We start from the raw sequence: 15,536 nt of genomic DNA, 5'->3' as shown, positions 1-15,536 counted from the left end.
CAGTTATATCAGTTCCCATAATGAAAATAGTGGCAAAATATAATTGCTGGTGTTACTGCATTTTCTAGCTTCGAACTTGTCATTAAGGGGATATTGTTGCCTTGGTGATGCTTTTTGGAGAAGGGAGAGAGTTTATAAATTTACTTATTTGACAGGAGAATGAGTTAGTGTTAAATTACGTTGTATGTTTTACAATTTGGTTCTTCCATAAACTGTCAAACCTGTATGTCATCTTGGGGGTTTAATTAGGTGGATTAAAATATAGCTTACCTTGTAGAAAAATGGAGTGTGCAGAAGATAAAGAAGGCTATAGGAAGATGTTATGGAACCTTTCCAATCCTTCCCAAGACTCTGAACACTAATATAATCCGTTTGGTTCTTAGGTGGACTATTTGTGCTCGTGTTACCAACAAAAGTCAGATCCGTACCTGGAGCAATTCCCGAGGGGAAGGGAAGCTTTTCTCTATAGAACTAGTGGATGAAAGTGTGAGTATTTGTCAAGTGGGGAAATAGGAGTAGTCAGCGCTGAGAAACAGGAGGCACTGTGCAGGCCAGTGAGGTGAAAAACAACAGCAGGTCAGCAAGAAACATGGTTGTTGCTGTTGTTTTCCCTCTGTGGCAGTCTTTTTTTGGGTTAAAGGTCATAAATAAAATCCTTGACCTTAAACGAAAGCATTTGTGGCAGTGGACATTAGTTTCCTAAATGTGTAAGTAGCCTCACGGGCAGGAGAAACCAGAGGTGCTCTGTCTGCGTTGCTGCCGGGCGGAGTTGAAGCCGTAGGAGGTGATGTCTGCTTATGAGCGAAGTGGAGCTCTGAGCCCCAGCGGGAGGCACGAGGCAGCTCCCTGGATGAGTGAATGGTTTTGTGGGAGATGAATTCTGACTATGCAGACGCTCTACGTGCTTGGCGTAAACAACACCAAGCCATGATGAGGAGACAAAAAAATCCAAGTTGTGGAATCTCCACAGTCCTGTTAGCTGTTTCTCTTCTGCCCAGTAGTTTTGTTTCTATAATTCCTAATATATATGTACTTCAAGCATTCTTTTCAAACTGCCACATATTTCCTATTTGTTCGAAGCTCTAAGAGGGCAGACAAAAATAGGTTGGTTTTTTGGAAGATGGAACAATACCCCAAATGTATTGACTGGGTAATGCTTGAATCCCTATCAGAACCTAATTTTTTTTTTTACCAGATTATTGTCCTATTCTGTCAGTTGGCTAAAATTTCAGCCATTTACTAAAGTTTCTTACCCATCTGTAGCATTTTGACTGACGAGAAGTAAAAGTGAAAATCAAATCATAAGCAACTTGAAAACATGACTTGTTATAACATTTTTGGCAATGACTCATGAATATGAAGTAATTCTTTGCTTAGTGCAAATGTGAGGGAAGCTGGTGAATCATTATGATTTTAGCACACTTCCCCGTGGGCTTTAGTCGTGTCACTCAGTGTTCAAAGTAGTTTTATTTTTGTTGTCAGAATATTAAACTCACTTTTGGGTTTGTTGGTTTCTTTTTTTCCCGGGTTTCTACCTTGAGATTGATAAAGTGTGATAGCAGCATCAGTTAATTAAACTTAGGTTGTTTCATAGGATTAATAATTTGACTGTGTAACTATAAAACATATGTTTCTGGGGTGTCTGTAGCCCTCTTACTGATCTCATTTTTGCTTGTGCTACTGCTTTAAAGAGGTCATTTGACACTTAAAAAAAAAAGTGACCTGGGGCGGCCAGTTAGCTCAGTTGGTTAGAGCGCGGTGCTCTTAACAACAAGGTTGCCTGTTCGATCCCCACATGGGCCACTGTGAGCTGTGCCCTCCACAACCAGATTGAAATAACTACTTGACTTGGAGCTGATGGGTCCTGGAAAAACACACTTAAAATAAATAAAAGTGAAAAGAAAAAAGAAAATGTCCTGTTTTTCACTGGCAAAACTTGAACACAATTGTAACCTGCTCTTGCATGCTTCCACAGGGTGAAATCAGAGCTACTGCTTTCAATGAGCAAGTGGACAAGTTCTTTCCTCTTATTGATGTGAATAAGGTATGGAAGTGTCGAGTCTAGAACTGAAACGGGTGAGCAGTAGGGTGAGTGAGGCTGAGGGGACTCCCGTCCGTTGGCGAGCTGTGTAGTGGTACAGGGTTTTCATGTCCACTTTGATGGACTATCCCATGTTCCCTGGCTTGGCCTCTTTTGCAGGTCTATTACTTCTCTAAAGGCACTCTGAAGATTGCAAACAAACAATACACAGCTGTTAAAAACGACTATGAGATGACCTTCAATAATGAGACTTCCGTCATGCCCTGTGAAGATGATCATCATTTACCTACAGTTAAGTTTGAATTCACAGGGATTGACGACCTAGAGAGCAAACCTAAGGACTCCCTTGTAGGTAAGTCTGCCTCCCAGAGCAAGGGGAGGGGTGATGATCGGTGTTGTGAGACTTACCTGCGTGCTGGTCGTGCTGTAATGGGAACCTTGACCATCTCTTGCTGAAACATTGTGCCTGTGTTTTAGACATAATTGGGGTCTGCAAGAGCTATGAAGAAGCCACAAAAATCACAGTGAAGTCTAACAACAGAGAAGTGTCTAAGAGAAATATCTATTTGATGGACATGTCAGGGAAAGTGGTGTCTGCTACTCTGTGGGGAGAAGATGTAAGTACTTGGACTGAGCAGCCAGAGCATGTGCAGAAACGTAGTGACTTGTCCTGGGAGTTGTGGAACTTGGCCCACGTCGACCCATCCTAATGAAGGATTGCGCTGTCAGGGGAATATTTGAAATCCTTTTTTTATTTACTTCCGTGAGATGTGTTATGACTTAAGTGTTACATAGCGAAAAGCTGTTTCTCCTAACTCTACATTAGTTTTGATGTATCTCAGCAGATTCTTGCGTGTGAGGTTATCTTGTATAGATTCCATGTACCATTTATTGCATTCACTCTGCTATTGACCGTTTCCCTAGTTTTTGGTAAAAATGTTCTGTGTGTTCTTCCTGCCAGTGACACTTGTTTGTATTTGGTATTTTTGTTGTTATGCAGGCTGATAAATTTGATGGTTCTAGACAACCCGTGATGGCTATCAAAGGAGCCCGAGTTTCTGATTTTGGTGGACGGAGCCTCTCTGTGCTGTCTTCTAGCACAGTCATGGTGAATCCGGACATGCCAGAGGCCTATAAGCTTCGTGGATGGTAGGTGTTATGGGGCTAAACAAAGGGGCTATTTAAGCCTGGGCTTTGAGAAGAGATGGTTCTTTTGGTTGTTACAATCAGTATGTGAGCTGTCTGCCGAGCAGAGCAGAGGGCTTCGTACTAAATGGAGCAGTTCCCCTATTTCTCAGCGGCATTATGCCTTCTGAGAGGATCCCGTTAAAGCCCTTAAACTGACAAACCTGTAATCCCATGACAAACCTGGAGAGTTGGAGGAGGAGGCAATTAGAATGGAAGTGCTGCATGCTGACCTCAATCCTGCCAAAGCAGGGTGAGGCCAGGCTTTAGCAGCTGTGTGCTAAAGGCATCTCTCTTTCCGAGGTGTAAAGCTGTGGGTTACTGTGGTGTGGGGGGAGAAAGCTTTCTTGTTCCGTCCAGTCTTTGGTGCTGATCCCACCTTCTAGCGCTTATTCACGGGACTCTGACAAAGTGCGGTGAGAACAATGGGCTTTTGTTGGCATTTTATTGCTATTCCCAAAGCACTGGAGCTTAGGAGAGCCTGTTAAAATCTCCTCCTATATCTATCTTTTTAGGGTGTTAAAACTCTGCCTCAAAAGAGCACTTCAAACTGAAACGTGGTATGCAAGAATTGATGTGATCAGGGAAAACACGTTAGCTTGAGCTTAAATAATTTGTATAGCTGTGGTCATGGGGGTGGGGGTCGGTTTCCATCTATGTCTTAGGGTTTAAGTGACTAAAGAGTTAGCTCATATTATATACTCCCCACTTTTGTTTCGAGTCTAATGTGAACCAGTACTACTAGTATTTGAATAGTTTCATGAAACATCTACTGGAGTGTTCATGTCACTTAAACCAGCCTTATGAGTGTGGTCCACATGTATCTGTATTTAACATTTTGTAGCTGGCATTGTTTTATAAGGCAGGGGGCCCGTGAGCAGTCCAACCAGAAATAACCATAGCTTTGGGTCTTTATTGCTTGGTTTTCTTTCAGGCTCTGGAGCTTGACCTCAGGTTGATTGCATGCCCACATTAAGGTCTTCATATTTCACTTGTCAGTAACCGTGATCCCGGTCAGCATAAAAAAGACATGGCTGTCTCTAAAATACAGTAACCGGGCATTGATCAAAGAGAGGTGCAGTGCACACACCCCACCTAGGCCAGGATTGGAGATGTTTAGATCTTGGATATAACAATGGGGAGTTTTTATTGTAGGAAGGGCTGCCTCTCTCCTTGCTCTGTTGACTCCTGATGAGCTGTTGTTGGTGGCAAATGTCTCCTTGGAGTTTTTGAAACCGTAAACTTGTGTAGCAAGTAGTGGCGAAACAGATTTATGGACCTTGCTGTGCCTCTGTGACGGATTTAGCCGCTTGCCTGACAGAATGAGAAGGCAATTGTCTGCAGCTTAGGGCAGCGTCCATTCCATTAGATGGTTTCTTTTTAAGGAGCCTGTTCTGTGTGTGGTTACCTTTTAGTTATCCTCCTTTTGGATGACATTGGCATGTTTTTCATGTCAGACTCACTGTGCCCTGCCACAAATATGTTTCTGAGCCACTTTCTCCCTGGTCCCCCCCTTTCCTTCATATTGGCGGATATGTGATAGAAGTATAATCAATTTTAATAACAATTTAGTACAAATTAAATTTAGTATTGGCATAAAATACAAAGAAGGTAAATCTACACGAAAATCTCACTAAAAAGGTAACTGTACCAAAAAAATCTTACTAAAAAGGTAAATCTACAAGAAAATGGATAATACCTTCTAATAAATTACTTTGGGTTTTATTAGCTTTTGGGCTTTAAAAGATCTCTCACCATGGGAACATTTTTTTTTTTGCCCCTCTGTTATAATATGTCGAATGTCACCTCCTATACTGATACATTTCAGTGATGATAAAAATGCAGCTGCTTATGGAGTATGAGCATCAGTAGCCCAAAGAACTAGACCAGAGCTCTACATTACTCCTCTACTGTTGTTGACTGTGTAGGTTACTGTTTTTAGGCCTAGGGGCCTGAGACCCTTGGGTCAGTGTTGGTATGCAAGGCTAATTTCAGAAAAGGTTCTGTGGTACTGTCTTTCTTGACCACTGGGGGGCATCAAAGCAATTGAGATAAAATGGGGTTATTGAGTTTCTTTGGTAGGGTTAAGGTACAGTGAAGACACTAACTGCAGCCCACGTGACCTATGTTAGTTGGGTGAGGGTGCATAGCCTGCCTGTATCTGGTCTAAAGAAGTAAGTAGCATATTCAATAAGTATATAAAGTGCCCGTCATTCTTCCTTTATTTCTCAGGTTTGACTCAGAAGGACAAAACTTAGATGCTGTTTCCATCTCAGATCTGAAGAGTGGAGGACTGGCAGGGGGCAACACCAACTGGAAAACTTTGTATGAGGTTAAATCAGAGAACCTGGGCCAAGGTGACAAGGTAGCCTACATTCCTAACGTTCTTCACAGACATGTAAAGTGTGCAAAAGGATGCATTTTCAAACTTGATTTCTGGTACAAGCTGTCAGGCATTAATTCAAAGCTGTGATTCTTAACCGGGGCTCTGACCGGAGCATGGCGTGCTGGGTGGGAATTACTACCAGGATGAGGAGTCGTGTTTCCTAATAGGAGTATGTTGTGTCCCTCAGGTACGTGGAGGCAGAAAAATGTTAAGAACTCTGACTTAGAGAGTTGTTTAGTTCTTAAAGGGATCGTAACAAAGTGGTCCTAACCCAGCTGTGTATGAGAATATAAACTGCCTTCGGGTCTATATTTCTTTTCTGTGATTGTTCCTACAGATTGAAATGCCCCATACCAAGAAGACAGTGCTTTTTGAGGATATATATATATATATATATATATCTCACACCGAGCATTAAGCAGGCTCAGTGTCAGACATCAGGCAGTTCACATGTACTTTCGCCGGCGGTAGAATATTAACCCCTCCTGGGCTGAGAGTTGCCAGTGTTCTCTGACAAGAATTGGCTCTGGCATTTGACTTCCGTTGCAGCTTCCCTTTCAATGTTTGTATTTAATGACCCTCCCGTCTTGATCTGAACCTGTATTCTGTCAGCAGTTTAATATTTAAATTATTTATTTCTCTTTTATGTTTCCCCAAAACAGCAATTCCTGTTTTATTATTTTCATATTATATAATATGGTTTTTATTCCTTACTGTCTCATTTTGCTGTACTCCCTCATCCATCATTGTCATCAGCTGCAACTTATAATGCTGTTATACAGCTCCTTGGGAGCTACGCGTTGGACAGATGTGTGTTGTCCTGTCATAGGAACAACCAGTCTTCAGGTTCTCTTGTCACCCAGCATCTCTCTTAGATCTAAAGGTAGACAGTATGGAATAAGGAATCAGGCCTAGAGGGTACCTATTTGCACCCAAACTTGCAAGTCATGCTTTGCATCTGAACCTTACCTGGAAATACAGAGAAACTCTTTGGGCATTCTCCTGGGAGACTTATTTTCTGTAGAGCCCTCTGGATTGAGGAGTCATCCAAGCTCTTCACACATCCCCACGGTTATTTTGCCTCTTTTGGTCTGAAACATCAGGAAGCCCTAGAAGTAACCTGAATTCAGGGTATACCAAGAGGGAACTGTTCACCCCGAAAAAGTATCCACCTCATACGCTTTCTAGGAGAATTAAAGCAAAACAAAGAGCAGTAACAAAGCCCCAGCACTTGCCTTTAGTCTTTGTTGCATTTACTTATCAGTGATTTCTCCACTCTGAATGCCCTCAGTCAGCTATTTTTGCATCCTGCTGAATTCAATGACTTAAACCAGGACTTGACAAACCAGCCCACAGGCCAGATCCAGCCTGCTGCCTGTTGTGAATAACGTTTTGTTGGAACAGAGCCACTTGTTGTTATTTACGTATTATCTGGGTGCTTTGTCCCAAGCAGCAGAGTAGCTCCAACAGAGACTGTGACCGAATGGCTTGTAATGCCTGAAGTATTTACTGTTTGGCTTTTTACAGAAAAAGTCTGCTGACCCCTGGCCTAGATAAAGATAAACACTGCTATTGCTTTTAATGTAGGAGGATGGTTGAACATAGCTGCATTCAATTTTACTGCATTGCTCTGTATTTCCTACATCTATTACCTTCGGAGGGTCAGAGGAACAGAAGGAACGAGTCTTTATCACTTGAAGTCTTTCTCTTTCATATACTCTTTCTCAGCTTTAATTCATTTAGTCGAATTTAGAATTAACTCTAAAGGAATAAGACATTTTAGAACTTGGTTTATTACCTTAATGGGTTTTGTGATTAGCACGAGTGATTTCTAAAACTATAGAGTGACTTACTGTGGTCAGGATACATCAACACTCACCAGTTCTACGTAAGGGCACGCTTGGGGCTGCCTCTCAGTCCATCAGTCCAGTCCTGACGCAGGCCTGGTGCTCAGTGTCTCCTGTCGCTCTTTTCTCCTGAAGGCGGACTATTTCAGCTCTGTGGCCACAGTGGTGTTTCTTCGCAAAGAGAACTGTATGTATCAGGCCTGCCCGACTCAGGACTGCAATAAGAAAGTGATTGATCAACAGAATGGATTGTACCGCTGTGAGAAGTGTGACCGTGAATTTCCCAGTTTCAAGTACCGCATGATCCTGTCAGTAAGTAGAATGGGTAGATGCGAACCGCTGTGGTGTTTGAGTCCCTACCGAGGGCCGGGCACTGCGTAGAAAAGATTGCTCGTGATAGGAAGCCAAGCCACCGATGAGTAAGTGCTAAAGAGCTCATTATTGTTCCATAAATACGAAAGCAAGGGGCCTTCCAATTGAATAAGCAGTCTGGTTGCTCCTTCTAAAGGCTTTTTTTCATACCAGAAAGTTGCATTTAGATACCCAGCTGATTTCAGTCTGCTGTGCATGTAGTACAGTTACAGCATTGGTGGCACTTGCCTGGTAACAGTTATGAAGATAAATTAATTTGAAATGGCATTTCTGGAGAGCAGTAATTACACAGTTGATGCCTATATGTAGTTATTTTTCTTGTGGCTAATCTGTTCCCCTAGCCTCAATAGAGCTGACTTCAGAGGAATGTGACTGCATGCTGATGTGGGATTGTGGCTGTTTTGCATTTGTAAGACTTGCTTCTTTAAAGGCTTTGAAAACCTTTAAGATAAAGGGTGTACATTTTTTAAAAAGTTACCACATTAAATGATAATAAAGGTACAAGAAAACAGGCACTCTCATATTTTTCTAGATGGTGATTTGGCGGTAATATATCAGGAGCCTTAACAATATTTATATTTTCTGACACAGTGAACACTTGGAGGGCATTTCTTGGAAAGAAGTAATCAGAGATGTTACGTCTCTATGAAGGTGTCTATTACCCTGCTATTTATTTTGAAAACTTGGATAAAACTTAAATGTGCTTAATATTCTACTGGTTAATTCCTTTACTGAATATCTGTAGGATGGAATACCATGAAGGCATTAGAATTTGCTGTTTAATAGTTTCCACAGTTAAAATATTTGAAAACCATTGTTAATGCAGATGACTAAATGACACAAATAAATGTTCAGGCTTTATTAATTGAAAATAGCAAATTTAAAATGGTATGTTTTATATAGTCTGGAGGTGTATATACAGACAAAAAACCAAGTAGGGGGATGAATACCAGACTGTTGGTAATGGTTATTGCTGGTTGATTTATCTTCTATATATTTTTCTGCATTTTCTATTTATTTTCCTGCAGTGAATACTCCTATAATAGGAAAAACTTTTTTAATCTCTTCAGATAAAAAAAGTTAAGGATTCCACCTACCCTTCTACATTCTAATTGCCCCTTAAAATGTTAGTTCAGCAGGAAAGTTATATATTTAAGCTTCTTATTTTCTGTAAACTATAAACTTCATGAACTGAAATGAAGAACGTTGTTTCAGATAGTTGACTGCATCAACCTTACTGTTAAACTTCTAAGTGGAATCTCCGGCACACTGATTTCATGTGACACCCGTGTGTCTGCCGTTGCTGTTCTTGACCTGGAAAGGGGGTTCCCTTTGCCTCTAGGAGGATAACATGGGGTGAACTATAGGTGTGAGCCCTAGTATGCAATATGTTCCCTTACATTTGTGAGTGTTTTAACTTCTCTCATCCCCTTATTTTTCATCATAACTTTGTATATTAAAGCCCCATGGATATGCAAAGTGAACATCAAACCATCAAAATGATACCTTTTTTAAAAAAACCTCTTATTTCTATTAAACCTTTTACTTTTACTTTTTAGTAACTGAATTCTTTGTGATCCGCTTTCTTCCTTGACTCACCTGTTTAATTGTACACTATGGTCCAGTTGGAGACAGTTGATTGCTCATTTCTGTGCTAGGTAAATTTGGTGGCCAGCTGAAAGCCCTTAGCTCAGGCTTTTAAATCGTCTGCGATGCTCAGCAGTGACTGAGAACCATCCCATGGAGCTCCTCTTAGTGACTGAAGGACGCACAAGTTAAAATGCAGAGAACCTGCCCTGACTCATTGAAGGCTGGTTCCAACCGTTAGTCAAAAGGCCGTTGGATAGAAACTGAGTCTGGTATGCCTGGATCCTGTATCTGAAGAAAAGTTTAGTTGGGCTATATCTCCATGGAGATCTGAATTCACATCGTGTTCCTGCTGTGATCCAGACTTACCTTTTAAACTTTTTTTCTATGATACTTTTCACGTTCTTTGGAAAGAATATATATGGTGGTAATAGTTTTTTCCCTGGCGTTTATTTTAATGAGTGGAAAAAGTTAATCACCCCATTTCCTGAGTGTATCATCCTTTTATTATTTCTTTGCTGAAATAATACAGAGTTGTGTGTTTTAGGTAAACATTGCCGATTTTCAAGAGAATCAGTGGGTCACTTGTTTCCAGGAATCTGCGGAGGCTATCCTTGGACAAAGCGCCGCTTACCTTGGGGAGTTAAAAGAGAAGGTCGGTATTATTACTGTAATCGTTCTTGTGCTGTAACACTGCTCTTTAATATTTTTTGGTTTGTTTCTTTTGGGTGTTGTATATGTAGTTTCTCAGTCTGATGATTATTTCAGGTGCTCATCTGATTTTGTCTGACTTTGTCTATCTTACGCTAACAATGAAGTAAGTAATGTAGATAAAAGTGCCTTAGAAACAGCACGGTTTCTCCTATTACTGTGAGCGCACCAAAGTTGGTGTGCCTGTGATGACTGATATGGAAGGTATCTTCTGAAATAATCTGAAGTATAAGTGTGCCTTTTAAACATAATAAACACATTCCCGGAAAATTGAGCCAAATCCTGATTTAAATTCACATATAAGGTACTTGCTATTTCAGGTGGTCAGATGCAATTCTAATGAAGTAACTTTCACAAATTAACTTTATCCATTTCATTTTTATAAATTTGTATTTTTACATTTTAGGTTTATTTAATGCCAGGAATAAATGACTACTTATGCTAAATTTAGGGAAGATAGTTGCTCAAAATGTGTATAGAAGCTGGATTTTCTGGCCACACTATCTTTAGTTGACATCTATCTAAAGATTATTTTCCCCCCATTTCCTCCAAACTGTTTAGAATACTTATGAAAGTATAAGAGGGGATTTGACATTTGTTTCGGCTTGTTTTTCTTACTCTTTTCTGTCTGCAATTCTGTCCCTCTGTCCCCATTTCTTTTTTAAGTTGTCTGTGAGATCTCGAAATAATCCTAACAAGTCCTTTTATAGAAATAACTGGAATTGACTTTAAAGTACGATGGTATATTTTGTCTGTTTTGCCTGGTCCTCTATTTTCATATCAGATTTTAAGGCTTGAGTCAGCCTTTTCAGGTGTTTTTTTTTTAATGTTTTTTTTTTATGACTTTATTACATGTGACTGTTTTTACTGCTGGTGAATGAGGACATACAGAAATTCTTCCCTCAGGAACCATGATATTCTTGGAGTATGCGCTCCATGCTTTCCCTAATCTTGGAAGAATAATGGCAGCTGATACAATTTTCTGAAGGTTTAACACATTGTTTTATTTACATATCTGAAAGCCCAGAGGACTTGTTTTGTGTGTGTAAAGTAACCTTTACACAGAATTTTATGTAACAGCCATTTTCATGTTCCATGTGGCTTGCAAAGATAACACTTAGCTGATATGAATTATATAAAGTTACTATAAATTCATTTTTTGCATATTTATATAAAACGCTTTCTCTAATCCCGTTCTATTTACCAGGCTTTGTTTTAACAAAGAAGTTTAATCAAGTAGTATTTGAGGGGTGAGGGAAAGAGGAAGAGGACTGGTTTTTTAACTTGCCCTAACCTTGTCCACTTTACCTGTCGTCTTCACCTGTTCACCAAATTAGTAGTTGTAAATAGTGAGACTGAAATCATGTGTACGGCAACGTGAACTTTTTTTTGAGTGGTTTTATAATTCTTAATTTACAGTGAAGATGCTGGGTCTCAGATCTGTTTCATCTCAAACTTTTGAAGTTTAGAAATGTGTTTCCTGGAAGTGTTTCAAATTTTTTATTGTGGTAAAATATTCATAACAAAATTTATTTTAACCATTTTTAAGTGTAAGTTCAGTGACATTAATACATTCACATTGTTGTACAACCATCACCACCATCCATCTCCAGAACTTTTTCATCTCTCCAAATTGAAACTCTATACCCATGAAACACTAATGCCCTTTTCCCACCACTCCCATCCCTGTCAACCACCATTTTACTTTATGTCTCTATAAATTTGACTGCTCTGGCTGGAGTATTTTAATTTTTAATAAAATTCTACTTAAACAGTTTTATGTAATGAAATATCACCTGTAGTCATTCCTGAGTATTTCAAACCACTGGGGTGATAATTTTCTCAGAAATATTTTTTTTTCAAAGTCTTTTTTAAAGTCTAATAGATATTTTGAAATGGTTCGGTAGTATTCAAGCCTAAAGTTTTGTATTTCTTTTTGCAGAATGAGCAAGCATTTGAGGAAATTTTCCAGAATGCCAACTTTCGATCTTTCGTATTCAGGATCAGGGTCAAACTAGAGACCTACAACGTAAGTAAGGTCACCCAGGCTGCAGAAGGGTTAGCAGTGGGAAACTGCAGTGTGCCACCCACAACAAATGACAATAGTAGCTGTCAGTTTATTGCTTACAGACCCAATGCTAAGCACCCTGCATGTATTACTGAATCTTCCCATCACTGAGATACCATTATTATCCTCGTTTTCAGATGAGGAAATGGACTTAGAGGTTAAGTGTCTTGTCCATGGTCGGGCATCTCGGGGGAGGGAAAAATGCTGCATGGCTTTTCAGTTCGTGTACCGACAGAGACTGATAATGTGTCTGATGGACTCACGTGTTCCACGAGGTTTGGGTTCTAAAGTCAGAATATGAAACAAAGACCACATGGAGTTAAAATTACCTTGAATTAAATTGCCTACAACATCGTTTAATTGTGTAGTCATTATAAAACAGTATTTATTGAGCACTTACTAATCTGCCAGATACCGTTCTGCACCCTTTACTTTTCATAAATCATCTCACTTGATCCTGACAGAAATCCTATATGTAGGAACTAATGTTATCCCAATTTCACCAAGGCAAAATGTCGCCATCCAGAGAATAAGTAACTTGCCTAAAGTCATATGCTAGCAAGTGGCAGAGCTAAGATTCCAACCCAGGCAGTCCAAGTTCAGAGCTTTGCTTAACCATGCTTAGAAATATGACTGTGTTGAGTAATTACTATGCATGCTCAAGTGTGTGAGCCCTGGAGCTAGACTCTGCAGCCTTTCTGGGCATCACCCCATTCTGCCTCCGAAGGTACTATTCAGTCTTAATGAATGAGTGAGGAGGGAGAATTCTGAGAACATCTCTACTTGTTTCAGCGTTAACTCATTCTGTTTTATTATTAGACCTTAATCTTCATACCTGGTGATAGATGTGTTTGTTTTTATAAAGCATTAAGTGAATAGGGTGCAGTCAGGGATTTATAGGTCCATTCAGTCCCCTTGTGGTATGGACAGGAAAGGACATGGTATGGCAGAGAGGTCGCCTCTTGCGGAGCTGAGACGGGACCCAAACCAGGTGTTTCTCCTCTGCCACAGCAGCTTTTTCTTTCACACCACACCCAGCTTTCAAAACTAGCTGTGTGGCTTTAGGCAAGTCCCTTATCTTCTCTGGGTTCCTATTTGTCCCTCTGTAAAGAGAATAAATTGAACTTTATAAGCCCTTGGAGGTCACTCCCCCATTTGGGTTCTAGGTTTCTGTGTATTTGGGAGCATGAGAAAAGGATGCAAGGGGCCTGTGTTGCAGGAGGCTTCTGTCCACTGTCCCAGTGCCAGAAAGTCTGGACTTGGCTCTCACTTGTAATTGTTTCTTTATTAGAATTTCTGAACTCTGGATCCAGCATGTGTTTGTGTTTTCTCCTGCTGGGATCATTGAAGCAATGGGAGGTTGTCACCACTGCTTCATGCATAGGTTTTCACAAAACTGCTTTTCTTTTCTCAAAGGATGAGTCTCGAATTAAGGCCACTGTGATGGACGTGAAGCCTGTGAACTACAGAGAATATGGCAAAAGGCTGATCATGAGCATCAGGAGAAATGCAGTAATGTGAGAAGAGCAGTGGTGATTGGGCAGATGTTTGCAAATAAAGAACTGAAATGAAACTGATTTCTTCTCACCCCCTGTGTGACAATTTCACATTAGCTACACGGTGCCTAGTGCCGCTTTATGGTGGACTAAGCAATTTCCTCTCTTATGTGCATCTTGGAACCCATTGGTAAGCGAAGGAGAGTATACTCAGATGGCTGTGGTATAAACCGTCAGACCGAAGGGCTTAGCCAGCAGGTAGTGTAGTGCCAGTCACTCCCTCTGTCCTCAGGCTTTTGTCAGTTTTATTAAGATGTCATTATCTTCAAGCAGGAATTATGTCACAAGTAATTGACCCTAAGTCTGCAGACAGTAAAATAAATTATGTAACTAGGGTTTCTGCTTCTCCAGTGGTGACACCTTCACAACTTGGGTTCCTTCTCAGGAGAGAGAGCTGAGAAGTGGTTGTGTGGAACCTGGTATTTTAGTAAGCAAGTCTTCCTAGAGTTCAAAGGCTCTCTTTCCAGAGGTGCCACATAGTTGTTCATGCTTGGAATGGCAATAGGGGAGAATGATTAATCAAAGACATATCTTTTATATCTGAAGACTATCCTTCCTTCAGGGTTTAATAGACCAAGTCAGATGGGTCTGATATTAATCAAAATTGTCTCTTCTGAGGAAGGCTGATAAGCATTGACTTGCTGTCCCCTAGGGACTTCCAGGCAACTACAAAGTATTGCTTTAGTTTTCACTTCAATTAATGTTGCATTTTGGTTGGTGAATGTATACTTACTCTACCTGTACATATTCCTTGCATTTGTGATGCATTTCCTGATTCAAGTTGTTAAGTAGGAGGGATTTTGAAGGAAGAAGCCTTTTGTTTCCCTTGCTTTGTCTTAATAAACAGTTTATTCTTTGCTTGTGGATCCTACTTTCTTTGAATGCAGAGGGTTCTTGTAACTGGAAAGCAATTAATTAGCCTTCATAATAAATATTCACTTGGGGGAGATGTTAACTCATTACAAACTCGGAGATTAGTCCAAGGCATGGAGATCATTCTTCCTAATATTTGCAACCCTGAAATGCATCTTTAAAAGAATGAAAACACTAAAAACAAAAAGCCGCTGTGCCCAAGAATGCTGATGATCTGGCACATTGGGATTTTATTGATGTTTACACAGCAGTCTCACACCAACCAGGCTTTGAAATGTGTACAGACAGTGAGCGGGTAAGAAAACAGTAATTATACTACTGGGCTTTTCAGTCAGCAAGAGCATGCTTGCTCTGAGTGTTCCTAATCATATTCATTATCTATCCGGTTGCTGCAACCCACCGCTTGGCATTTGCTGCACATCTCCAAGTGCCCAGGCAGCGTTGTAGGCAGCCGCCAGCGGTAGGACCTGGGTTTTGATTTGCGGAAGTGCGGCATGTGGAAGCCCCCTGTGGAGCTGTAGAGTCACGGTCTGTCCGTTTCATCCTGAGCCGCCCTCTTTTGGGAGGAACCAGCCGGCTCTAGGCAGGATGGCTCCCACTGCTCGGAAGAGACATAGAGGATCTTTTTCTCAGGCCCACTAATTGGACACGTTCTAATCCCAGAAGATGGTCAATGGGCTGCCCTTGATTTTCTAGCTAAGGCCTCACCGATTTTTTGTGGAAGTTCTTTTCTGTCTGACCTTGCTTATACTTGTAAAGCACTGACTAGGAAATTACAGTCTTCAGACACTGCTCTGGATTGACAAATGGTGGGTTGGAAGTGGTCATCTAGCTTCCAGTCCAGTAACCAGTCTATATCTACCACTCCCAGCGGTCCCTCTCTCCCCACACGTCTGTCTGTGTCTACCCC

The 15,536-nt window shown here is 40.7% G+C and overlaps 1 protein-coding gene across 2 annotated transcripts in view; it reads left to right on the top strand.

Annotated features, from left to right (window-relative positions):
* The window catches only part of RPA1 (replication protein A1), a 45,586-nt gene extending 30,975 nt beyond the window's left edge, over positions 1 to 14,611 (top strand). For both annotated transcript variants that reach the window (XM_019755527.3, XM_074319587.2), the window contains 10 exons: positions 384 to 486; positions 1,976 to 2,044; positions 2,201 to 2,393; positions 2,519 to 2,658; positions 3,042 to 3,190; positions 5,459 to 5,591; positions 7,595 to 7,771; positions 9,966 to 10,073; positions 12,072 to 12,158; positions 13,614 to 14,611. In XM_019755527.3, coding sequence (XP_019611086.3) covers positions 384 to 486; positions 1,976 to 2,044; positions 2,201 to 2,393; positions 2,519 to 2,658; positions 3,042 to 3,190; positions 5,459 to 5,591; positions 7,595 to 7,771; positions 9,966 to 10,073; positions 12,072 to 12,158; positions 13,614 to 13,718 — 1,264 coding nt within the window. In that variant the 3' untranslated portion in view covers positions 13,719 to 14,611. The remainder of the gene's footprint in view (positions 1 to 383; positions 487 to 1,975; positions 2,045 to 2,200; positions 2,394 to 2,518; positions 2,659 to 3,041; positions 3,191 to 5,458; positions 5,592 to 7,594; positions 7,772 to 9,965; positions 10,074 to 12,071; positions 12,159 to 13,613) is intronic.
* The last annotated feature ends 925 nt before the right edge of the window (positions 14,612 to 15,536 follow it).

This window comes from Rhinolophus sinicus, chromosome 12, assembly GCF_057876585.1.
Source record: "Rhinolophus sinicus isolate RSI-liver-muscle chromosome 12, RSI-T2T, whole genome shotgun sequence".
NCBI classification, from domain to species: domain Eukaryota; kingdom Metazoa; phylum Chordata; class Mammalia; order Chiroptera; family Rhinolophidae; genus Rhinolophus; species Rhinolophus sinicus.
This window is presented reverse-complemented; position numbering and strand designations above follow the sequence as displayed.